This window comes from Camelus bactrianus, chromosome 4 (assembly GCF_048773025.1).
Source record: "Camelus bactrianus isolate YW-2024 breed Bactrian camel chromosome 4, ASM4877302v1, whole genome shotgun sequence".
In the NCBI taxonomy this organism is placed as follows: Eukaryota; Metazoa; Chordata; class Mammalia; order Artiodactyla; family Camelidae; genus Camelus; species Camelus bactrianus.
Genome location: NC_133542.1, coordinates 91554545 through 91581406, shown reverse-complemented (window position 1 = coordinate 91581406; position 26862 = coordinate 91554545). Strand labels below are relative to the sequence as shown.

Here is a 26862-nt window from a genome sequence, read left to right as displayed (position 1 = left end):
TCAGTTGATATTGTTAATCAAAAGAGATTTCACCCTAGGTAGGCCTGACCTAATGAAGTCAGCCCTTTAAAGGAGGTCTTAGGTGTTCCCTGAGCTCAGAGACTCCAGACAGCTCATGCCTGTGGGGTTCCACTTGCTCCTGCACCTGCCCTGTGCACTTCAGACCTGCTTTGCCAGTCCAATTGTGTATGCCGATGCCTTGTAACAAATCCCTGTGTGTATGTGTATGTCTGCGTGTGTGTATACTATATATACTATATATAATTATATACACACACACACATATACGTATATGTGTACATATACATATATGCTCACACATACACATATATATGTATGTATACATGTATGTATAATCCCTACTAGTTTTTCTTCTGTTGAACCCTGATTGATATAAGCATTAAGAAAGAATTCAAATATATTATATATGTTCTTTTATATGTGTGTGTGTATATATATATATCTATATAGATACATCATACTAAATCTAATTCGCTATCTATAAATACCTGTGTTCTGACTTGTTTTGCCACGTCCAGTCAATATGCCAGGTTTTAGAAAGCTGAGAGTAGGATTTTCTTCAATCCATTTCTTTAAAGCCTGAAAATAAAAAGAAAATATCAGTTGGTTCCTGTTTGTATACTGTCTATATTAATTCAGTATTGAAATACATGCAAGAAGAAAAAGAGCTCTAAATAAGTATACAGACAAGAAGACTTACGTACTTTGCAGATTGACAAACGTGAGGTGAAAAAAGCTTCCTGTAATTGAATTCTATGCAATAATTAACTATAATGGTATAGATCTTTGTGATCTGATATGGTTTAATCTCTTAAGATACCTTTGAAGTGGAAAAGGCAAAGTTCAGAATACTGGGAGTGTAGAACTAACAAGTGGATTTAGTGAGATCTCAGGACACAAAATCAATACACAGAAATCAGTTGTACTTCTATATACAGCAACAAACGAGTGAAAGTGCCACTTATAGCAGTTACTGGGTTATAAGTCTAACAAAATAGTGCAGAATCTGTACGCTGAAAATGATAAAACACTGACAAAAGAACCCAAAGATGTGGCTGGTGGCCTCTCAGGTAGCCCTCATTGATCTCCACTCCCTGGTATTCAGATCCTTGTGTAATCCCCTCCCCTCAAGTGTGAACTAAACTTACTGACTTGCTTCTCATGAATAAAATATGGCAGGTGTGAGGGGATATCAACTCATAGATGAAGTTATAAGACGACCATGACCTCCATATCAGGCATTTTCTCTCAACCACTCTTGGATCACTCACTCTAGGGAAAGCCAGCCACCAGGCTGTGAGGCCGGCCTGTGGAGAGGCCCCCATGAGTGAGCCAAGCACATCTTCTGCGGCCGGCCAAAAGCCATGCAAGTCAAGCCCTGAGCTGACTGCAGCCGTGGCCAACACCTTAAATGCAGCCTCATGAGACACCCTGAGACAGAAACACCCAGTTAAGTTGTTTTCAGATTCCTGGCCCATAGATACTGTAAGATAATAGATGTCTTTGTTTCCAGCTACTAAGTTTTGGGGTAATTTGTTATCAGCATTAGGTAACTAATACAGAAGCCCTATATAAATGAAGAGATATATTATGGTCGTGCATTTGAAGATTCAATATTGTTAAGATGTCATTTCTCCCCAATTTTATCTATAGATTCAGTGCAATCCCAAATGAAATTCCAGCAGACTTTTTCATAGATGTGGATGAGCTGATTCTAAAATAAAGATGGAAAGGCAAAGAAAGATAGTGAAAGCAATTTTGAAAAAAGAAGAAACTTGGAGGACTCACAGTACCTGATTTCAACACTCACTATGAAGCTACAGTAATCAAGACTGTAGGATGGGTGAAAAGATAGATGTACACGCGAATGGAACAGAGGACCCAGAAATATATCCACATAAATACAGTCACCTGAGTTTTGAAAAAGTTACAAAGGCAATTCAATGGAGAAAGAATAGTCTTTTCAACAAACATGCTGAAACAACTGGATGTCCACATACAAAAAGAAAAAAAATCTCAACCCATACCTCAAAATGGATTGTAGACTGAAATGTAAAATGTAAAACTAGGGCAGAAGATGTGAACAGACACTTCACCAAAGAAGATATGTGGATGACATAATAAATATATGAACAAAGGCTCAATTGTATTAGTCATTGGTAAAATGCAAATTAAAACCCTTGTGAGGTACCACTAGGTGTCCACAGAATGGCTAAAAATTTTTAAATTGACAAAAAGAATAAACAAGTATGAAATACTTGCTCTACAAGTATCAACCATTATAAACCAGAGTGACTAAGACAGTGAGGTATTAGCGTAAGGAAAAAAAAAAAAAAGGAACTCAGAACAGAATAAAGAGCCCAGAAACAGACCCACACATATATGGATGCTTGATTGCAAAGCAGTGAGGAAAGGACTGTCTTTTTAATAAAATGGTACTAGGTCAATTTGTTATCCACAGGAGGAAGAAGCTTACATCCACAAGAGCCCTGGTTTTCACAAAGAGGATGGTTCTGGTCTCTGGATTTATGTGGTACTCCTCTTTCAAGATGAAGCAGAGGTCTTCGAGTTTAGGGTTCTCGTTGCTGGGATCCATTGAAATACTTTCTAGTTCCTGCAGCTTTTCTGCAAATGGGGAACATTTCGCAAAAGGTTTGTAAATTCAAGAAATTTAGAACACACTGTGATCTATATCAAAGAGTTCAAAGAGTTTCTCAATCTCTGTCCAGAATTTTATGAGGAATAACCACTGATTTAATGCATTTAATACATTCAATATACCTATAAATGCATACATTTTTCCCCCCGAGAGCTGGTTGTTCAATGTTTAGCAGCACACATATGTATAAGTAAATACTTTGGTATAGTCCCCAGAAAAATTATTAACAGTAATTACCTTTGGGAAAAGGCATTTGAGAGAGGGAGAAAAAAGACTTACTTTTCATTTAATATCTTCCTATATTTTTCTTAATATGAGGGCAATGGGATTATGAGCCATTTTGGTTTTCTTCTCTGTATAGAAGTATATATAAATTACAGCTTTTAATGTCATTAAAATACTTTAAAAATTTTTTTATGAAATTACTAAAAGTTATACCAAAAAATGCTATTATCAATTGACTGTTTCTGTCGGATGTATCCCTTGCAAATCCTACCACTTTTCCTTCTTCAAAACAGGAAATAGTGTAAGTGGCAGATTGTTTTCACAAGTACCATATTTCTCTGAAGCTTCATAGTCCTGCCACGTATAATATCTTCTTAAGCCCAAGACAGCTCCCAGAGCATCACCATGTGAAGCTAAGTGTAATGCATGCACAGTGGCCACTGGTGTTCTCAGGCACCAATGGCTTCCTCCTCTAGAAACACCACCCACCTTCAAATCTCCGAGTGAGATCTTGCTCGATCTCATCAAATCCTGCTGCTCGGACATTTGTGAAGAAGTCTTTCAAGTAATCTAGAGCATCTTTCACGCGTGCGTGTTCACTGATAATGAGGGCATCATTGTATTTCTGTGGAAAACGAAAACTGTTTCAATGTTTCTAATGTCTACTGCATTCACTACACTTAAATTCAATTCGCTGTACTTAACACGGAATTAATTTTAAGAATGAACTTGTCTCAAATCTAGTCTAACTTAGTTCTTTAAGATAAACGATTTCTAACAATACTGTAATAAAACCTTAAAAACAAATACTGCAAAAAAAAAAAAAAAACCCTCAAGTAGCTAGAATCATTAATTAATTAGGATCACTTTGGATTCTAGAATTCTACCTTGGAAGAGAAAGAGAAAATTACATGAAAAACGCATGTCAAAGATTCAAACATTAAAAAAAAAAAAGACAGCAAATCAACTTCCACATCAACCTGCCTCAGACATTCAACTTAATCTCTTCATCCCATCCAAAGCCATCACTGAATTGTCATGCACCTGTTCAGAATGATAGGGCTGACCACTTACACCACATATTCAATTAAGTCTGTTAAAATTCCACAACTGCATACTGATTGAGTGCATTTTAAAATATTTCCAGTGGCATAAGCTGAAATGATGGTGGTTGTTATTGCTTAACTCGTTGGTTAACCAGAAAACAACCAGAGACCCTGGATTTCCCATCATGCGGCTTCACCGGAGGAAGGAAAACATGCATTTCATGACACAGCAACAGGACCCACTTACTGAGCTTTAAAGATGGCGATCACTGGTCATGTATCTATAACAATGGTCATCCTATCCCAATTTTTTTCCAATTATGTCAATTATGGGAATGCTGAGGCACGGCACAAAATGTCTGCCTCTGCTTCTGTCCCGTTGCCTCTAGTGCTAAGTTTCAAAGAGCGAACAAAGATGCTGAGTGGGATAACTTCTGGAGTTTGCTTCATAAGAACCTCCCAGAAAGTTCCTAAGTGAGCTCTTGGGGACAGGATGAAAAATCGATGCTCTCTCAGCTCACACAGCCCATGCAGCTCTCAGTAGGTGCTACAACTAAAGCACGCTTTCCCAAAGAAGCCACATACCCGCAAATGTGATGTGTACAGAAACAGTGCTTGACAAATCCTGCTCTCTTCATCTTTGTCTGGCATCTGAAACAACATGCACACTTTCTGAACAGCAATAATCCACTGTTCATATTTCTGTGTTCCAAACTTCCTATTTTGAATTTGAAATAAGTTTTCTGAAAAAAAAAAAAAAGAGAGAGAGAAGTTTTTCATTGTGCCATCTGGCCGGTCATTGAAGATTCTGAGCATGCCTCCCCTTCTAATTTTCTTCCTTACTTTCAGTCCACAGAGTATTCCTCCTGAAACAGTCTTCAGCAGTGTGTCTTTGCATAAATACCATTGTTTACTGAATACCTGCTATGTACCAAGAATTAAAGTGTCTTACATTCATAATTTCATTTCATTTTCATAAACCCATGAGGTAGATACTACATTTTACAGACCAGAAAACGGAAGCTCAGAGAAGCAAAGTCATTCTCCAAAGTCACACAGCTAGTACGTTGGGGAGCACAGGAATTCAAACCCGGGGTGTCTGACACCCAAGCTTCACTGGCTCTCTGAGCTGCCAACCAAAGTAGCCCAGAGGCCAAACAATGGACATGAAAAACCTAACTTTGCCTTTAAAGATGAAATAGCGGCGAGTAAGACTAGAGCTCATGAGCTTCACCAGAGGAGGATATTTAAAAGCAGAAGAGACCACGCTTCACTCTGCCCTGCTGGGAGCTCACGCCAGCTCATCTCCGCAGCACCACTCATGGGCTGAGCAGAGAACAGGTGCTCAAAAGGTGCTCGTCGTGGACGCTTCTGTTTGCCAGCAGCTCCTAAGCTGAGCCTCAGTTGCTTGGTTCACAAATTGAGCATCTGCCATGGTCCAGGCTCTGCAGGGTGCTGGGGCTAAAAGGATGGAGGAAGGCATGGCCCTGCTGTCAAGCGGCTAAGTCTGTGAGTTACTCTAGGATCAGCTCTCCAGGGCTCCTGGGGAAGCGCACGGCACGTAAAACGCACAGCCAATGGCTGTGTCTCTGGGTTACGATTCCCCTCTCGCCCATTCCCTTTTAGTAAGAGGAACAAAGGTGGCGACCCAAACAAGTAGCATCACGTGCTTCTCTCCCAGCCCCACCACAATCGAGGTGACTGTCAGTAAACCAGATGAATCAACAAGTATTTATGGGACTTAGGAAGGTGTGAAAATAAGCCATCTGGAAACAAGCAGTTGACAGGATTCGGCCTGGTGAAGAGGTGGAGGTGGGGGATTAGAGACGGGAGGAATGAGAAGGCGGAAATTCTCGCCTCTCCACTCTCCTGCCACCTCCCCAACCCCGACCACATCCTCGTGCTCCTGGGTAACTGCATGAGCCCCTACCTGGTCTCCTCATCTCCTGCCTTGTCCCCTCCAATCCAGTCTCTATTCAGCAGGTGGAGGAAGTCCCCAAAATTGCAGGTGAGAAACAATGCTAACCCACTATTGGCAAGCCTATAGTAGATTCTTCCAGCCAAACTCCTACCTCTGTGATCTGACCTCTGCCTGCTTCTGACTCTCATCTCTAGCTGCGCCCCTTCCTGCATTTCACAGGACTAATGGGAGTCCCCACTCTCTCCACTCTCCTGTCTCCTCTGCCTGAAACACACATATCACCACTGCTCACCTGCCCCCTCCCCTGTTGCTTCATTACTCTTACTTATCTGCCTTTGGCACTACCATTAGCCAAAACAGAAACGCCACGAGGGCAGGGGTTGTGTCTCAGGGTCCTCGCAGCATTCCCACCACCTAGCACAGTGCCCAGCACTGAATGAACGAACAAGCGAATGAACGTTCGAGGAACTGCTAATCACAGATTCAAGTAGGGAAGGAGTGGAGAGCTGGCAGGAGAAGCAGAACCAGACCAGGCGCGCAGAGCACGGGCGGGCAGCACGGGCGGGTGGGCAGGTGAGCGCTGTGCGTGCTCAGCCTGAAGGACAAGGATTCCAGCAGGACACTGACGTGATGAAACTGCTCATTTCAGGGAGGTGGGAGGGATAGGTCAGTGGTAGGGCACAGGCTTGGTGTGCACAGGGTCTAGGGTTCAATTCCCAGTGCCTCCATTAAGGGGGGGAAACCTGGTAATTTCAGGAAAACTAGCCCAGGTATGAGGGTTGGATGGAAAAGAGAGTGGAGGTGGGCATACCAGCTGTTAGAATAAGTCCAAAATCAAGCTGTGAAAGAAGAGGAAAGAGAAAAGCAAATTAAGCGTGAGAGAAGGTGACATTCCAGGAGTTATCAAGAATTCAGCGTCTCCAAAACTAAACTCACCTGTACCTGCCCAAGTTGCTCCTAGTTCTGGAACCAGCACCACCTGCTGGCATACACGCAGGCGCCAAGCCAGAAGGCCGGGGACGCTGCCCCCACTCCCTGCCCGCTCTCACTCCCACCCAAACCCAGGCAGCCCTTAAATCTGAACACCTCCTGTTTCACAAGCCTCCTGCCTTCTCCACCCACCTCCACTGCCTCCGTTTGGCCTGCTTCATTCCCTGGTGTCCCCCTCACAGGACTAATCAGGTTAAAATTGTCCACTGCTTCCCACTGCTTTTAGGATAAAATCCAAACTCCGCTTGGCCTACCAGGCCCTTCACTGTCTGTTCCCTGCCTCCTGTTTCACCTTGCTCCTTTCCGCTGCTCACATGTCAGAATTATGAAATGCTCGCAAGTCCTAAACCTCACCGTGCTCTCTCCGTCTAAGTCTGATGCCTTTTCGACCTCACTTGATTATCTGTCCGTCTTAACTTGGCTGACTTCAAGATCTGTCTCAGGCATCACCTCCTCCAGGAAGTCTTCCCTGCAGCCCAGTCCAGGCCTAAGTTCCCATGTGCTCCCATGGCGCCAGGATCACACAACTCTCCCCTGCTGCATGGAAACTATTTGCATCTGATTCTCATTATTTGACTGTGCGTTCCTTGAGGGCAAGACTGTATGTAATCTTGGCATTTGTATGATCTAGCATAGTACCTGGCACAATAAATACCTGGTGAATGAATTAATTAATTAAAAAAAGAAGAACAGAACTTGGTGACTTCATGAGAGTCTCAAAAGAAGAAAGAATCAAAGATCACCCCTAGATTTAATTCTGAGTCTTCAAGGGGATGGTGGTTTCACTCATATAAAGAAAGAAGTCAGGATGGAAAGCTAATTGGAAGGTCAAGAAAGCAATGAATTGATTTAAATAGGGTATTTTTCAGGCGTGTGTGTCCAGATACATTTACTTTGGATTTAAAAAGGAAAAAAAAAAGCAAAATAAAGGAGGACTTATAAGGTTCGTGAATAAATTAGAATCAAAACAGTCAACCTCCGGCTATGATCTTGACATTGTCTGAACTAAGGAGAATGCAGAAAGACACAAGTGAACAGAGACGGCTATTCCCAAAAGGAGAGGTTACAAAATGAGGTTATTCTCACCGAGACTTATGGCACCAAGTTCTTCAAAGATACTCTTTGCCAGACCCTCGGTCTCCAACATCAGCTGAGATATGACGCTTTTAAATCTGTTGGCAGTCGGTGATTTCACTTTCCTGAAAACTACAGCCATCAAAGGAAAGTGAGTATTTTTCAGGGAGAACATGCAGTTCAAAGCAGGCCTCTCCAAGCCTCTCTCTGCCTTTCTTACTTCCTCTGAAACCTGAGGCCCCAAGCTCACAGGCAGGTCGGCTGAATGATAAAACAAATACTCAAAACCCCTGAAGCGACTCCCTAGAGCTTAGTGCACTGCTTCTAACATCTCTCTCTTTCGAGGTCTGGGTCTAATTCAGCTTCTCACTTGGACTTTCCTGTTACTCAACACAGAGCCTCTGCTCTGATGAGCTGACATCTATCTTACTTCTGCAAATGCCACACTTGAAACCCTGTCTCTGTTCTCTGAGCTTCTCCATTCCCACCTGACTCCCGAGAGTGTTCATAATGTCCCTAACGTTCATTTTTGCATTGTGTCCATGGAAACTTATTAAACACCTACCAGGTGCCAGGTTCCGGTGTTGACAGAAAAGAACCTGCTGCGTGCCCCGGAGAGGTCTGTGTTCTCAGCAGAGAGAAAGCTACAGGGCCAAATGACCATGCGGAGTGCTGCACTGTGGGTGTAAGGTGTCATGGTGCAAGGGAAAGACTCTAATTCTTCCAGGGGAGGGGGGCAGTGTCGTGGGATAAACAGGGGAAGAGGTAAGGAGGAGTGAGCACAGTCATGTGCAAAGGACAGGATGGAAAAGCTTAGAAAGAGAACACACGTGACCCATCCGAGGAACCCAGAGGATGGGACTTGCTTGGGTTTATGGGAGTTGGGAGAAGATGAAGCTCAGAGGGTGGGAGGGACTGGATTATGAAGAAATTTGTACGTGATATTTAAAGGTTCACATCGGGTACCTTCTCTAAACTCCTTACAGGCAGCTCCCTGACTGGTTCATGTGTGTTTGTTCTGCCTTTTACTCATTCTGTCATATACTATTCAGAGAGCGAGGATAAAGTCACATGCATCTTCTGCACCCCTCTCCCTTGCTGGGTTAGTCTAGCACTGGTATTCAGTAAACATTTCTTAGTCAATCTTATTTAGGAGGGAGGGGATAGTTCAGTGGTAGAGTGTATGCCTGGCATACATGAGGTCCTGGGTTCAGTCCCCAGTACCTCCGTTAAAATAAATAAATAAACAAACACACCTAATTGCCTACCCTCCAAAAAACAAACAAGCAAACAAACAAAAACTAAGAAAAAAATCTTATAAATAAAATCATATTCTGATCTTTTGATGAGTTCAGATTATTTCACTTCAACCAAAATTCCCGGATATATATTCAAATAATGAATCAACACTCGGTGTCCTCCTCAGGCATGGAATTCAGGGAAGGACTGAGCCATCTAGACGCTCAGATTTTCTCATCATCTCTCTCTCTCTCTCGTTGCCATACCTTTACATGAGCTTGATGCAAAGGAAGAGCAAATGTTTGCTTTCTACAGGCCACTCCTGAGCTCCGTTGGGGAGAGAAGCTGGAAATGTGATTATTCCCCAAGTTTGAGATTAAGTATTTTCTACTAAACAGAGAAAGGGTAAAAATTCAGTGTTCATCTCAATGGCCCTGAACTAAGAAGAGCAGAGGGTGACAAAGTCCCAAAGGGCTTGTATCGGGATCCCACTTACACTTCTGGGGCTTATAGACCATTTCCTCCAGTTCCTCCAAGTTGTCTTTGACTGTTGCTACCACTGATGTGTCAAGACACGCGCATAATTGGCAGAGATACTCTGTGGCTTCAGCTGTGTTTCTGGCATCCCCGACGCCAACCGAGGCAGTCAGCCCAACGACCTGGAGGAGAATTCCAAACCGTTAGATGTCTGGGGAATAGCATGGTGTTTCCACAACCTCTCCTGCGACGCTGTCCTGCTAACATAGGTTTTTTAAACTGACTTCAGATAAAGAGCAAGGACGTTAGTTTTCTGACAGTCTCTGTGACATCAGAAATGGAAAGGTCCCTATTAGGCAAAGCGCTGAATAAATGCAGGAGTCTCTTGGCTTCTGTGCTGAACACAAAGCAGCAAGGAGCCAAGAGAGGAAACCCTTTCAAGGCAGGACCTCTCTCTCCTTTACCCTCGTGCCCCCATGATGCACAGAATAACACACTGAAAAGGAAAAGGACTAAAACCAGACACACTTCCACTCCGATCCCAGCCATGTCCCACTGGCTGTGTGTCCTTGAGGGCAACGACTATTTCTTTTTATATTTGTATCCCTGATACCTGGTTCAGCACATGACACATGGAGATATCTAATACATATCTGTTAAGGGAATAAATGAATGAATGAAGCAAAATGAATCAACGAGTTGTACAATATGCATTTAGAATCTCAGAAGGATATCCCCAATTTGGCCACAAGGGTAAGTAAAGGATTTAATTTAATAATTTAAAGTAATTTAATAGGATTTAGGAGGATTAGAGCGTGTCTGACTTTGGAAATACCTGGGGCAGTGAGTCTGAAGATCCGCCAAGTTTCTGATCTAGATAATTGAACATGATCATGTTGTAAGGATGGTGTTTACTGGTGTTGTGGCATTCATCAAATATCATCAAAGTAAACACAGAGAGTGATGGAACAGTCCCATTTTTAAGACTGTTCACAAGAATCTGTGGAGTTAAAATGATGATGTCATTGTTCTCAACAATCTGTTCCACGGAGACATTGTCAGATGTTGCTCCAGAAATGCCTGCAACTTTGTACCTGGAAAGTGACAGAAGCACCCTATTACCAACCATGATGTGAATGGGGAACCACAAAGATACGAAACACTAGATCAAAACATTCATTAAGTTCCCCCTAAGTCCAAAAGAAATAGATCTGGAGAAAAGTTAAGTTCTTAGCACAAAGCCTGATGCATAGTAAGTGCTCAATAAATGTTAAGGTACGTAGAATTTCCAGCAGACTGCAGTCCATGCGGCGCATGCAGATACAGAGGGCCAAAAGTAATTCTTTCAAGCCACCAAGAAAGAAAATAGCAAAGAAAACTATTAAATAAATTATAAAGTCATTAAAAAGTTAAATGTGCCATTTAAGTATAAAATTTCTCTCAAGTCATTACTCCTCTACAAGAGCTAATCAAAGGAGTTCTGGATTTCAGGTATATCTAATGAAAAAGATTTGAATCCATGAAGGAATTACATCTAGATTATATAAAGGCTGAATCTACCATAAATCTTTGGAATCATAGTTTTCCAAAAGCAAAACAAGCAGAAAACACGTCAGTTGCATGAAGCTTGAGAAAAAGACATTGGACCGACTGTTTTACGTACCCAAGTCTTTCAAAATGTTGTGAGAACACAGACTTCTGCTGCTCGTACACTGGGAGCTGAACAGCGAAAAAGACAACCTTCCCCTTTTGTCCTTGTGGAAATTTTTTAAGATGATGTTCACAGATAAGAAGTGAAACAAAGGTTTTTCCACAACCTTTTAACACATAAAAAGAAAGAAAACATGTAACTAACTGACAGTATACTAAAATCTTTCTGTAGAAAGCTCATTATTTCTGGCTCCTCTAAAGCCACTGTGCTGAGTAGTCAACTGGGCATGCAGGTGGGTTAACAACTGCAGAATTTACGCTGTGACTCAGAATCAAGCTCCCTCTCAGGCTCCCTGCACTGACAGCCAGGGCCTGCAGGAAGTGAAAGCGGGCGCATTCCCTTCCCTCCTCATGGTCCTTAAAACACCTTGAAGACCACGTTAATGGAATGGTCTTCTCAAAAGACAAATGGAACAGTGAAAAACTGAAGCTTCCCCATTTTGTCCCAGTGTTTAATAAAAGGAGAAAAAAAGGAAGCAAACAGAGAAACTACGTAAGTAATGGCAATTGGCTTACCAGTAGGAGCACATATTATTGTGTTTTTTCCTTTCTGAGCAGGTAAAGCGAGCTCTAGTTGGTAATTTCTTGGCTTCACTGGGCTGTAAATATGAGGCGCTTCTGTAATATAAAAGGAACTAAATTATCAAATAGTGACTCTTTTGAGGAATCAAGGCAATTGCCCACTAGACAAGAATTCTGACTCTAACAAGAAAGGCCTCACTGAAGGAAGTTTAGAATTCTTATCCCTAATTAACCTTTCAGCTTCTGCACTGATTCGAAGTACAGAATTCTCCCTCAACGACAAAGTACCAATAGCAAGAAGGGGAAAAGAAAACCTACAAAGATTTCTTTCTGAACAATCATGGAAGTCTAATAAGGAGACACTAAAGCAGGAGTGGCCTAATCCAGGGGGCAAGACAGACACCAGTTAGAGGAAATGCTGCACAGGACAAAACAACAAATCCGTCCAAGAGCCTTCAAAAACATCAAGCTATAAATACTGAGCTCCCAGAGTAATCTCTCACGGATGAGCAACCATGCTTTGTAATTCTCCAGTCTCTCAATAGAACCAGAAGTTTCCAAAAAATAATCAGAAGCTTTATCTTAGTAATAGATAAACATATAAATTTCAAAAAAATAATCAGAAGTTTTATCTTAGTAATGGATAAGTATATAAATGTTAAAAGCTAGAAAAGGCCTTGGACATCATCTATGGATTCCGCCTACCCATTTTAAAGAAAAGGGGGATTTCTAAAAGGCTAAGTGAGTTAAGGACTTTTACATGTCAGAAAATTTTAAAGCAATTTATGTTCATTGATTTTATTCTGGAATGACAAGAAACATATATCATTTGGTTGCAGAAGTAATCTATAAATGTTCTTCTTATGGTGTTATCCCAAATCACACCTTCCTTCTAACACTACCCATTATTAAATCCTAATCTCTTCCCTGATGCCCTTTTAGAAATAACCTTTTTTTTTCAACTGAAGTATAGTTGATTTACAATGTTGTGTTAGTTTTCTGGTGAAGCATAGTGATTCAGTTATACATATAAATACTCTCCTTCATTATAGGTTATTACAAGATACTGAATATAGTTCCCTGTGCCATACAGTAGAATCCTGTTGTTTACAAATTACTTTTTACTATGGCTTATTATGCAACTTTCTGGTCTCCTCATGAAAATATGCTTCTAGAAACTTAAGGTGGGCCTTACAAGGCCACAGCTAATTTATATAGTGCCTTAGTGTGAATTAGAGAAAGGCTCCCCTTTAGGAGGACACAGCCCCTCAGGGCACTGTTTGACAAAAAGCACAGGCTTGATCTCTACCCTGGCTCAACATCTCAGCCCCACACATTTGTGCAGTGCACACACTTCATCAACGTACATCACAGCCCTGGGAGCCTCAGAGGAAACTGAGCAAGTGACTCACAAGGACTAGAAGTGTTTCTTTAGAAAGCAAAGCTGATTCTGGATTTCACAGACACAGAGTTTCTGGGAAGACTCTATTTGCATCTTCCATGTAGACATGCCTTTAGTGATGAAAGAAGACCAAAAAAAGATAAAAAAAAAAAAAAAAGAAGAAGAAGAAGAAGCTGGCAATAGCTATGCAAGGGAGAGAATGACATTTTTAATGATAGAAGAAGCGTCAATTTTAATATAATTCTCTTTTCTGTCTTACTTTTCCTTAAAACCCTTTTTATTAGGCTGTGACTTTTGGCACTGCAAAACACATCCCCACACAAAAAACCTAAAGAGCGCCATTCTGGAAAGAACAAACAATGCTGAGTACCTGAAGAGGGATGAGAATTCTGACTAAGATTCTGGTTTTCTGGTTCTTCCTTGTAGAAAATCTGTACATCGAAAGTCTTCGTTTCATCATCCTCAAGATCTTTCATTTCAACACCTTTTGCACCTTTATGAGATCAAAAAACATCTTAGAATCTGTACATTACCTGATTATGGTCTTGAGGGCGAAAGTCTTACAAAGGGGTCATAATACTAAAGTTTTTTAAACTTCCATTTTATAACAATTAAAATAATTTTTTGAGTTTGAAATCTCAGTTTGGAGTTTGAACTCCACTGTCATTTAGGACTTTATCATTCAGAGGTTGGAACATGGACCAGCAACCTCTTTAGGGGCTTGTTAGAAATGCAGACCCATGAGCTCCTGCTGAATCAGAATCTGCATTTTGACAAGATCCCCCAAAGAAGAGAAGTACAATTTAGCAGACACCCATGTCTTCCATTCCTGACTCGACCCAAGAAATCAGACATGTATTTATACAGACAATTTCTGGAACAATTTATGATCTTAAAGAAGCCAACGAATGGCTAAGACCAGACACTGCCAGATGGCTCACCAAATCTGGCCTTTAAAATAAAGCTCTGAGATGTTAGCAGCTCCAGGAAGCCAAATGATGGCTCAGATACTGAATCACAACAGATTCTTTTTTTCAGTCCCATTCTGGTGCAGTTCCAGCTGGCTTCCAGTTAGGGGAACCAGGTAATGTCTATCATGATTCAACTCTTTAAATGGGGTGAGTCCTGGGGTTTGAATTTGCAAGCTATTTCTCTGATAATCTAAACCCAGACAATGGCCTCAGCCTCAGACTTCCCCAAATCCTTTGGGCCAGATGGGCTAATTCTGGATGAGAGTGATTTGTCCTGATCCATTTTTAGGGGTTATATACAACCAAACTAATGCTGTAGGCAAATAACCACCTGCTTCCTAGAACTCAACTTCATGCTGGCCTCTTGCTAGAGTTGTAGGCATGAGTACCTGAAGGGAAAATGCCTCTGACAGTGAGTGAAGAACAGGGAGGAGTGAAGGAAGTCCTAAGTAGAACCATGAGGAAGGGCATGTTTTCAGACCCTCCCACCCTTCTGAACAGCCTACCATTCTCCACCATCCACAGTTCACTGAACTTGCTCTCTTCTTTCTCCAAAGCAAGTTTCAAAGTTTTGGGCCAGTTCTCCTTGTCTGATCTGAGAAGACATTCCACCATTTTCTCTGCACCTGCCATCAGCCCCTTGTTGGAACAAACCTAAGCAAGACAAATGCAGTTGACTGATCATTTTGAAAGTTTTCATTTTATGAGTTTTCCCTGAAGAAATATCAATTCAAGTACTACCTGACTTAAAATCAGTGAAGACTCTGGTTCAGTAGGTCTCCTTCATGACCATTTTGGCCCCATCCAACACGGTCTTTTGAGATACCTTTTCCTTCATTCTTGTCCTCTACACATGATACCACTATGTCAAACCATATGTTCTCATCTCCTCTGAGATGTTATATGTATCATCAGCAGCAATATCAGGAAAACGATTAACCCATTTGACAACCATTCAAAATATGGGTGTATTAGCATAGGGATATTTGGAAGAATATAACCAAATATTAACAAATGGTTTTTTTCAGAGTGGTGGAACTTACATGACTTTTATTATTCATCACAATAACTAAGACGTATTGAGCACTTATTATTATTTGCCAGGCATATGTAAGCACTTTACATATATTATCTCATTTAATCCTATAAAATACCATATTAATAACATACTACTATTATTTCCACTTTATACAGGACGAAACAGAGACGTAAGAGAAATTAAATAACTTGCCTAAGATCACACCACTAGCAAGCAGTTGAGCTAGGTTTGAACACTTAACTACTGGAATCTCTAGCCTTCTTTTTATTTGCTAAGCTCTTTGGTTTTATTTAAATTTGCATAAAACATTATTCACAAAAGTAATAAAATAGTTTTCACTGAAAATAGGGCAAACCTGAAAAAAAACTTGTGACATAAAAATTACTCAGATCACAATTAAAAGTACTCTTCTAGGTAATTATGCCTTAGATTTGAGGACTTCCATAAATTTCAGTGATCTTCCTCAGGTCTAAAACAGCACAGAAAATAGAAGATGTTCCCCATGTTCAAATTATCTCCCCCAAATTAAAAAATTTAATATTAATTAAATACCTGCATAATTTCTTCACATTCCTGACTAATTAAACATTCAGATATTTCAGGAAGGATATCTTTTGGATTAATCGTGGTTTTAAATTCTGGTCGTAAACGCCTTAAAAGTGATCTATACTCCTCCAACTTTTCGATTTTTTGGAAATCCCAACTTTCAATGGCTTCATAAAGTCCAGAATAACCTGAAAGGTAGAAAGAAAATGGGGCTTTTACAAGGCCAACTGAAAAGTACTTTGAGGTTAATATCATAGGAACCATGTTTGAATGTACAGTGAGAGAAATCAAAACATATCTGTAAATCTCTGTTATTAATACTCTTTCAAAAAGAAAAGTCAATATGCATTCTAGGCACCCCACATTTTAGGTCCTCAAACAACGTTAATCATCTCCTAGGAGAAAGTACTAAGGATCAATCTGAAGTCTTACACTTGGTCTCAGCATGAAGTCTTCCTTCCAAGGTACCCCATGGACTTTACCTACAACCTCTGACTTGTCTTTCAATGAGTCAAACCATCAAGTTGTTAAGTATCTTCTCAGTGCAAAGCAGTAAAAAGGACAAAAAGAAATAAAAATTTTCACTCCTGTCCCTCAGGAGCTTACCTTCTACATTATTCCAAGAAAAGAATAGTAAGGAGAATGGGAAATTTGAGAAGGAAAAATTATTTCCAACTGTAATACTCCAAGAATGCTTGGCTCTAAGTTTCTCTTAACAGAATCACCAGACTTGTCTGACTGCAAGGCCCACACCCTTTTCATCAGGCTATAAAGAGCACGACAGCAAAATGAGCACACATTCAACTACGACTACCGATTCTTTCGTGGCTGCGTGCCCGCCTCCTCTTTCCCACCCTTACATTTTCCTGCAAAGATACAACTATCCTGTATTTGATTTATCACTCTCTTGATTTTTTTTGAATAGTTGCACGGCACATGTTCAGTTCCCTAAACAATACATATTTACTTCAAGGGTGTTTGAAACGTTTATCATTATTTCCTACTAAATGCAATTCTATCTGACTTTTTAAAAAGTTTAATATTACATTTCCAAGCTTCACCTGTGTTGCTGTCTATAGCTATGTTCGCAAATTTCCATTGCAGTATAACAGACCATTGCGTGAATATTACAAAATTTACTTATCCAGTCCCCTCTTGGAGGATACTGAGGTTGCTTTCAGTTTTGTTTGTTAAGCTTGCATGCGAGCTGAACTATACAAGATGATGCCAATCATTTTTCAAAATAGTTGTAGCATTTACACTCCCTATGGTGCTACTTAAGATTTCCCAACACTAAAGATTCTCTTCAAGTCTTCACATTGTTGGACTTCTTAAGTTTTGCTATCTAGCAGTTATAAAAGGGTGGGGGAGGGATAAATTAGGAGTTTGGGATTACTGGATACATAATATATAAAATAGATAAACAACAAGGTCCTATGGCATAGCAGAGAGAACTATATTCAACACCTTCTAACAACCTATAATGAAAAAGAATGTCTATCTATCTATCTATCTATCTATAATTCTATCTCATTGTGTTCCCAATTTACAACTTCCTAATTGCTAGTTGGGCTGAGAATCTTTTCATTTGTTTATTAACCTTTCATGCTTCCTATTCTTTGAAGTGCCTGGTGCCATCTTTTGCCTTGTAAATCTCTTCTTTCCTTTTCTAATTGATTTTAAATCCTTTTAAATATATTCTTGATACTACTTCTTTGGTGATCATATATTTTGAGAACACCCTCCCCCAGTCTGTGACTTGTTTTTCCACTTTCTTTATAGCGTTTTTTTGATAAACAGATGTCCTTAATCTTAATGTCATCAAATTTATCAATCCTTCTTTTACAGTTAATGTTTTAACGTCTTGTTTCATAAATACTGCTATACCCCAATGTCATAAAAATACTATTCTATATTCATTTATAAAATTGTTAAAATTTTTCCATTAAGAATTAAGTCTTCAATTCTTTAGAATAAATTGTGTATGTGTGTGAGTGTGTATGTATATGTGCATGGAAGGAGGTAAGGAATACAAATTTTTTAGTATTCACATAGTTATGAAAGTTAGGGTTTTTTGGTTTTTAACATTATCCTGTTTAAAATGGCCCACTGCAATTTGTCAAAAAGCCCTTCCTTTCTGCATGATCCTCCTTTCCCGGTGATCTCCAATATATCAGGTTTCCATAAACACAAAAGCCTAATTGAAGGCTCTCTATTCTACTTCCTTGGTCAGTTTTACGATGCCATGATCATTGTTATACCACCTCAATGCCTATGGCTTTATAATAAATTTCAGTATCTAGAAAGGGAAGCCCCAACCTAATTAATTCTTCTTTAGGGGTGTATTGACTATTCTTGGGTCATAATTCTTCCAGATACATTTTAGAATCAGCTTGTCAAGCTCATGAAAAAGCACGCTGGATTTTTATTCAGAATTGTACTGAATATACAGGTCCATGTAGAGAGAGCCGACAGGCTTACGGTGTCAGGTCTTCCTCTCCACGTGCATGGGTACACATCTCCATTTAGCTGGGGCTTCTTCAATAATTTTCAACAGCCTTTTATCACTTTCTCCATGCAGACTCTATACATCTTTGATAGGTTTATTCCTAAATACATTACAACTTTCGTTACTATTATATATGGTATTTCGTTTTGGATTACATTTTCTATTTGCTTCCAGTGGGTAGAAACGTAACTAATTTTTGTAGTACTGGAAAATGTAACTACAACCAGAATTTTAAAAAGTACTGTAAAAAAATAACTATTAACCTTAAATCCAATAAACTGCCTAAACTCTCCCATTACCTGTAATATTTCTCTGTAGATTCCTTTGGATATTTCAGGGAGACAATTATAGTATCTGCCTCAAACTAGTCCTTATATTGCCTCAGATTATGAGACATGAACTAAATGTGGATTTTGAAATTAACAACATTTCACTTTTACAACGTTCTGAAACAATTAAGTAATATACTCTGATTTGTGAGTAAGAAGAATGAACTAACCTGCTTGGTTAAGGGCATCCAAAAAGGCACGGAACCAGCCTTCCTCCTGGAGCTCCAGTAAGAACTGCAGAAAAAGTGAGGCAGCCTCCATCGGGCCCTTGTTGTTTTTCTCAGCCTGAATGTGCTGCACCTCATCTACAAACAGAAGCAAGAGTGACTGTCAAACTGCAGAACCACTAAGCACTGCAAGTGTGAATGAAAAATGTTGCCAGCCAAGTCAGTAAACAAAGGACATTGCAGCCACCAAGTCACTTCAGACCCGAATGTGAGCCCTGAGGGAACTCAGGATGGAGACAAACAGGCTGCCACTGTCAAGCCCTCAACCACTGCAGCCACCGGCAGAGATGCCCCTGAGGGGCCTTAGGATGGGAAGCACAGGATATGGGCCTTAGGTAGCTGAGCTGCATATCAAAGGAATGATTTCAAGGAGCCCAGACTCTTGCATCTTCCCATACATAGAAAAGCGCTAAATCCCTTAACTTGAGATGTCTGGTTTTCTTTAACAGTCATCTTTTGATGTTCTCACTACCTGGTCTTTGTTGCAAAAACCCCTATATCTTGGCTCCTCTCTTACCTCTTCAGAGCAGTCCCTCAGAGCTCTCTGAGAGGCTGTCTCCCAGGCTTGAAGTCCTCAGAAAATCTGCTGAATAAAACATAACTCTCAACTTTTAGGTTGTGCATTTTTCTCAGTCGACAGAAGTAAAACCACTAAGGGTTGTCGGACTTTCTCAAATGGGTCTGGGGATTATGACAAATCATAGCAACAGAAGGAACTGCAGGAAGGCAGCAACTTCTCTGCTCAGGCCAGTCGCGCCTATTCTTCCCATCCTCTCTGGAAACTTCTAGTTTGTTGTGGAGGTCTGGGAACATGCTCTAGGGCAGTCCTTAAGAAAAGGAGTTTCTTAAAGATATTTACAAGAGTCTTCTCATAATAAAGGAGAACATGGTAGCACCAGGTTAGAGGGAAGAACAAAGGCTTCTTCTAACATTTTCACAGTCTCTTGTTCAAAAGTTTGAATTAATTGCAAGAGTAAAGAATGTGAGGATAGGACCACTCATGTCATTAGTAACAATTACAGTGGACTTAGCAAGCAGAGTTAGAAATAAACATATACTTTTATGGTCCTTCTTCCAGGTTTTTGCTAGGATGTGAAAAAAATTATTAATAAACAGAAACCTCAATTCAATAGAGTCAGGAGACCAGAAGGGGGAGCTCTCATGCACTGTGACCAAAGCTGAGCCCAAGAGGAAGACAGACTCCTCTTGTTTCCTGGCAAGGACTCAGCCAATGAAAAGCCATGGACTCTTTGCTTACTAAACCATTCTCAGCCTCCTTTTCCTCTGTATAAAAGCGTCCTCCTTCTCTGGCCCTGCAGGGACTTGCATGTGGCTTGCCATGGCTGCAGACCTCAGATTGCAATTCTCTGCTGATCCCAAATAAACTCATCTTTGCTGGAGAAACATCTGGCAGTCTCTTTATTTTAGGTCAACGGATGGTAGGAAATAAGGCAGAAAAGAGAAAGCAAAGGCGCTAAAGAGAAACACAGTGAGGCCAGGTAGCAGAAAACTATCCACCAACCTGCTGGCAGTCATATGGACTTTGTACACTAACTCTATGTCTGCGGTGGTGGCCAAACCATTGTCTTCATATAACCTGACATTGGGTAATTTTCCATTTTTTTCCCACTGTCAATGGAATGTAAATTCCAAGGAAGTAAGCCAGCTGGCTGGCTGGTTAACCTCTGTATTCTCAGAGTTTAGAAGAGGACCTAGCACTTAATGATACACCCAACAAAGGTATGTTGAATGAATGAAAGAAGAAAAGAAGAAATGCCCTCCTTCTCTGCCAGGGTCTCTGTCTTGATAACAATAAAATTAACTCTTTTAAAGTGTAAAATTCAATGGTTTTTAGAGCTGTAAATCCATCACCACTATCTAATTTTAATGCATTTTCATTACTGTAAAAAGAAACCTTGTACCCATTAGCTGTCACTCCCCATTTCCTCTTTGCCCCAGACAACCACTCATCTACTTGGGTCTCTGTGGATTTGCCTATTTTGGACATTTCATATGAATGGAATCATATAGTAGTATGTGGTCCTTGTGGCTGGCTTCTCTCACTTAGCATAATGTTTTCAAGGTTCATCCATGTTGTAGCATGCTTTTTATTGCTGAATTATATTCCTGTATGGATATACCACATTCTGTCTATCCATTCATCAGTTAATGGACATTTAGGCTCTTTCTACATTTTGTTTTTTACAAAGAGTAATGCCAAGAACATTCATGTACAAGTTTTTGTACACATGTATTCCTTCATGAACACATGTATTCATTTCTCTTGAGTATACACTTAGGCATGAGATTGCTGGGTCCTATGGTAAGTCTATGTTTAATACTGTAAAGAATTGCCAAACTGTTGTCCCAAGGAACTGCACCATTTTATATTTCTACCAGCAATTTATGAGGATTCCAGTTTCTATATATCCTTGTCAGCACTTCTTACTGTCTGTCTTTTTAATTTTAGCCATCTATATTAGCTTCCTGTGTCTGCAGTAACAAATTGCCACAAAGTGGGTGGCTTCAAACAACAGAAACTTATTCCCTCACAGATCTGGAGGCCAGAGTCTGAAACCAAGGTGTTGGCAGGACCACACTCTCTCTGAATGCTCTAGGGGACAATACAGCCATGCCCCTTCCAGTTCCTGGTGGCTGCTGACATTCCTTGGCTTGTGGCCGCATCACTCCAATCTTTGCTCTTTCTTCACATTACCTTCTCTTCTGTTTGCCTGTCTTGTGGCCACATCACTATAATCTGTGCCTCCGTCTTTACGTGAGCTTCTCCTTGTTGCTCTCTGTCTTCACATGGCTGTCTTCTTATCAGGACACTAATTGCATTTGCTTAGGAACCCAACCTACTCTAGTATGATCTCTTCTTAACTGATTACCTCTGTAAAGATCCCATTTCCAAATAAGGTCACATTCTGAGATCTGGGGTTAGAGTTTCAACATATCCCTTTGAGGAAACAGAGTTCAGTCTATAACAGCAACCTCCCTTGTCACCTATCCTAGCTTCCCTGGGCACACAACCCTACACTGTTCCTTTAAGGTCGTTAATTCTGTTCCTAAACCCAGTTCTTGCTCCCAGGGTTACCTGCTGTTTGTCCTTCCCTTAGATGTGCTACCTCCCAGCCATTACTGATGTCCCACAAGGAGGTCCAGATTTGCCCATTCAGTCTAGGAATTCTTGCTCCTCTCGTTTCCAGTTATTTGAAGTGTAAATAAGATCTGGCAGCGTTAAGTCTCAACTTACGTGGAGTTCTGACAGCACTTGGTAACTATTTGTATACTTCTGCCCTCACCCACCTCCCACCTTCAAATCCTTGTACTGTAAAGTATTTTAAAAGGAAGTTCTCCTATCTTATTTCTGAATCTCTGATGTCAGCACAAAAACAAACACACAGTAGACTTCATTATTAGTAGAAATAAAAGAAATGGACAGCGACGTGTTTCTCCAACTTTGAATCAAAATATTTATGCACCCCTAAGCAAGTCATTTCACCTTCCAGGGACTCGGTTTCCCCATCTGGACCTCCAAGGGCTTCTCAAACCCTGACGATCTCTAAAGTGCTGCGGAAATCTTGCCCAAAACCCGGCGTTCCTAGCAAGCTACCTGTATTGATCGACAGAACGGGAAAAGCAAATGGAATTAAGTCCTGAGTTGTTTTCTTGCCCGAAAGGGCAGGTGCCGCTGGGAACCACTCACCGTCCCTAAACCAGGGGGCCATGTAGCTCAGGATGTAGGTAGGGTCCAGGATCTTCCTGACATAGTCCCCGAAGGTGTGCAGGTTCCGCCGCTGCTCGGTCGTCATGCTGGCGGCTGGGCTCCCCGCGAGGTCCCTCGCTCGCTCGCGCTCCGCTCGCAGTGAAGCCCGGCGCGGAGCCGGGAGGGGTTTTCTAGGAACGCACCCAGCGCCGCCGAGAGGCGGAGTCACCCGGGAACCAGGACGGCAGAGGGAAAATCGAAACTGCAACTAGCTGAGTGCTGGCTCACGGCCCAGCCCCCGCGCCCACACGTTCCAGCGCGGTTTCCTTTCCTCTCCAGCGGCTCGGTTCGCCAGCCCGCGGGCGCTCGCTGGTCCAGAGGGACGCAAGAGGACCCCTGGGGACGGCTTTTCGATGTTCATTTTAGTTATCCTTCTGTTTTGCTCTGATTTATCTTTTTGTTTAAGGTGTAGATACAATAAAATGCACAGGTTTTACGTGTACAATTCTATGAATTCTGGAAAAATGCATGCGGGTGTAACCACTTCCCCCAGGTTGTGTGGGTCCTGAGGTCAGTGTCTAACTTTGCAGGAACCTGTCACCTGTTTTCCAAAATGGCTGTCCCGCTGTGCATTCCCACCTGTAGTGTAAGAGAGCTCCAGGTGATATACATTCAGGAAATACACTTTCAGTAATTTTGTTCCCTTGTTAGGCTTGTTTGGGGTTTTTGCCAGGGTGAAACGGTGCATTACAGTCAAATATAAGTATTCCAAATGTCTTCTCCCAGCCTGTGACTAATCGTTTCATTTTCTTAAAGTTATCTTTTAATCGGAAATTTATTTTGGTGAAACCTATATTTATCAGTTTTTAAATTTTGTTTACTGCTTTTAAATAAATCTTTGCCTCCTCCAAGGTCACAAAGATATTGTTTTCTTTTTAGAGTCTCTGTGTTTTTAGCTTTTACGTTTTGGTTATGATCATCTCAAAAATGAACGTTGCCTACTGCCTGTAATGTACAGTATAGCTCATCCTCAAGACCTCTGACCTTTAAAGGTGTAACACTTTCCCATTCATATAAAGATAAAAGGTTACAGGACAGAGAATAACATTTGCCTTGTTGGAGGTTTATAGGAGCATTGTGACCAGACCTACATGGACAGCTGCAAGAACAAAGAATTCCAGAGAGAACAAGTTTGCAACAACCAGCCACACCCCCTCTCCTTTCAGTATAAAAGAAGCCTGAATGCTGACTCAGGCAAGATAGTTTTTTGGAACACTAGTTCACCACCTTCTTGGTTTGCTAGCTTTCCAAACAAAGCTGCTATTCCTTGTCCCAACAACTCATCTCTCGATGTATTGGCCTGTCATGTTATTAGCAGTACAAGCTTAGACTCTGTAAAAAGTTGGCTGTTGGTTTTTCTTCGATGTCTTTTATCAGATTGATGTTTTCTTGTATTCCTAGTTTGCTCAGAGTTTGGTTTTTTTTTTGTTTTTGTTTTTGTTTTTGTTTAATCATGAATAGCTGTTGAACTTTTCAAATTTTTTTTTCTGTATCTATTGAGCTGGTCATATATTCTGTTAATATACTGAATTTCATTGATTGATTTTTGAATATTAAACCAACCTAGAATTCTTAGGATAAATCCTATCTGGTCTTGTTAGCACCTTTTTAAAAATATATTTCTGGATTCAATTTGCTAATATTTTTCTATCTATGTTCATAAGGGATATTGGTCTGTAATGTCCTTTTCTTGTAATGTCAGAGTTATGCTAGCCTCATAAAAACAAAAGTTTGTGTATAATTGGCATCATTTCTTCTTTAAATATTAACAGAATCCACCAATAAAACCATTTGGGGGGGTGGGAAAGGATAGACTGGGATTTCAAAATGTAGAATAGATCAACAAGATTATACTGTATAGCACAGGGAAATATATACAAGATCTTATGGTAGCTCATAGAGGAAAAAATGTGACAATGAATATATATATGTTCATGTATAACTGAAAAATTGTGCTCTACACTGGAATTTGACACAACACTGTAAAATGATTATTAATCAATGAAAAATGTTAAAAAAAAAAACCATTTGGACTTGGAGTTTTCTTTGAAAATTATAACAGTTCAATTTATTTTCTAGATATAAGGCTATTCTGATGTCAAATCAGTTTTGCCAGTTCCTCTAAATTATTCAATTTATTGGCATAAAGTTGTTCATGATCTTCCTTATTATCCTTTATCTTTTTAAAAAATCAGTCTTGCCTGGAATTTACCAATTGTATTTATCTTTTCAAAAACCAGCTTTGGCTTTGCTAGTTTCATCGTTATTCTATTTTCTGTTTCACTGATTCCTGCTCCAATCGTTATTACTTTCTCCTAGTTCCTTTGGATTTAATTTGCTCTTCTTTTGCTACTTCAGTAAGGTAGAAGTTTAGATCAGTAATGTTATACATTTTTATTTCCAAATATAAGCATTTGAGGCCATAAATTTCCCTTTTCTCAGCTGAGAGTATCTAACATCCCATCAGTTTGGATATAATGTGTTTTCAATGTCATTCCATTTGAAATAGTTTCTAAAATTCCTGATTGCTTCTTTAACCTATGAGTTATTTAGAAATGTACTGTTTCCTTTTCAAATATTGGGAATTTCCTACATAGCTTGATGTGAGACTTCTGATTTTAAACTGTTGTGATCCGAAAGCATACATTAAGAGTTCAACATTTTGAAATTTATTGGAACTTGTTTTATGGGCCAGCATATGGACTGTCTTGATATATGTTCCAGGTACACTTAACAAGAATGTGTATTCTGCAGTTCTTGGGTATAATGTTCTATAAATTTCAGTTATGTCAGGTTGGCTTATTGGTTTGGTCCTAGTTTCCTATACCTTACTAATTTTGTCTACTTGTTATGTCAAGTACTGAGAGAGGGTGTTAAAAATTCTCCAACTATGATGATTGATTTGTCCAAGTGCCCCTTTTGTTCTGTTAGTTTCTGCTTCATAAACTTTGTAGCTCTGCTATTAGATGCATACACATTTAGGATTGTTGTTTTCCTAATAAACTATGTCTTTTATCACTATGAAATGTTTTCTTGTCTCTGTTGATACTTGTTATATCAAAGACTATTTCATGTAATATCACAAAACCCATAACAGCTTTTTTATGCTTACTATTTGTATGGTCTATCTTTTTCCATCCTACTGCTTTCAGCCTGTCTTAATATTTAAAGTGTACCTCTAGCATACAGCTTATAGGTACGTGCTCCTTTTTTATCCAGTCTGACCACCTCAGCCTTTTAATTGGAGCATTAAATCTATTTACATTTAATTATATATGGGTTTAAAACTGCAATTATGCTGTTTGTTGCATTTGATTTTGTTTCTCTGCTCCTCTATTCCTTTGATTTGGGTTAATGAAATATATGTTTTACTTTTATCTCTCTTAGCTATAATCTTTTGTTTTCTTTTAGCTGTATCTCTCGCTTTTGATATGTGTATATACATAGTAGTTGCTCTATTGATTACAATATGCACCTTTAACTTATCTCAGTCTACTTATAATAAATATTATCCCACATCAGGTAAAGGATAAGATCCTTGTAACCATATAATTCCACCTACCCCAGCCCTTCATTTGTGATATTATTGTAATTTTTACTTTTCTGTGTTATAAACCACATAATACAATGTTATAAGCTTTACTGTACAAAGTCAGTTGTCTTTTAAATAAGAAAATGATAGTCTTTCCTATTTTCCCATGCTGATGCTATTCATCCCCATTTATATACTGGTTTCTTTCCATCTGATGTCATTTCCCTTCTGATTTCTCTAATATGTTAAGGCTTCCAGTGACTTTTTCATTTCAAATATTGGTTTTAAAAGTTTTAAGATCGCCTCTGGTTCTTTTTTCCTACTTTCATTTTCTCAGCTGGGAAACTCTACCTGTTCCTTCATTTATAGCCATCTTTTAAGTTCATGTACCTATTTCTAAGAATGTCTTTAAATCAGCAGTCCTTGTCTGCTGATTCCATCATGTGGATTATTGCACAGTATGTTTTTGTAACTGTTTTTTCTCTTGACTGTGGGTTCCTTCATGTCTAATAATTTTTTGATTTACACTGGACATTACAGATATGTTGGAAAATCCCTGGATTCTATTATATTACTTTGGGGAGTGTTGCTTTTTATTCTAGTGTGGTTCTACCAGCTACTCATTTTGAAATTATGGAAGCTTTGTTTTACACA

At 39.9% G+C, this 26862-nt stretch overlaps 1 protein-coding gene across 2 annotated transcripts in view; it reads right to left on the bottom strand.

Moving 5' to 3' along the window:
• RIGI (RNA sensor RIG-I) overlaps nt 1-26862 on the bottom strand; it is a 56125-nt gene that overhangs the window by 13251 nt on the left and 16012 nt on the right. The window contains exons 1-14 of one of the 2 annotated variants that reach the window (XM_010967358.3): nt 22617-22819; nt 18851-18985; nt 15849-16030; nt 14764-14911; nt 13657-13779; nt 11879-11980; nt 11316-11469; nt 10488-10746; nt 9672-9834; nt 7949-8068; nt 4537-4694; nt 3395-3530; nt 2498-2646; nt 510-600 (exon numbers count right to left, since the gene is read on the bottom strand). In XM_010967358.3, coding sequence (XP_010965660.1) covers nt 510-600; nt 2498-2646; nt 3395-3530; nt 4537-4694; nt 7949-8068; nt 9672-9834; nt 10488-10746; nt 11316-11469; nt 11879-11980; nt 13657-13779; nt 14764-14911; nt 15849-16030; nt 18851-18985; nt 22617-22722 — 2026 coding nt within the window. In that variant the 5' untranslated portion in view covers nt 22723-22819. Of the gene's footprint in view, nt 1-509; nt 601-2497; nt 2647-3394; nt 3531-4536; nt 4695-7948; nt 8069-9671; nt 9835-10487; nt 10747-11315; nt 11470-11878; nt 11981-13656; nt 13780-14763; nt 14912-15848; nt 16031-18850; nt 18986-22616; nt 22820-26862 lie in introns of those variants that run through there. The other variant, XM_074363167.1, reaches the window with a different exon arrangement.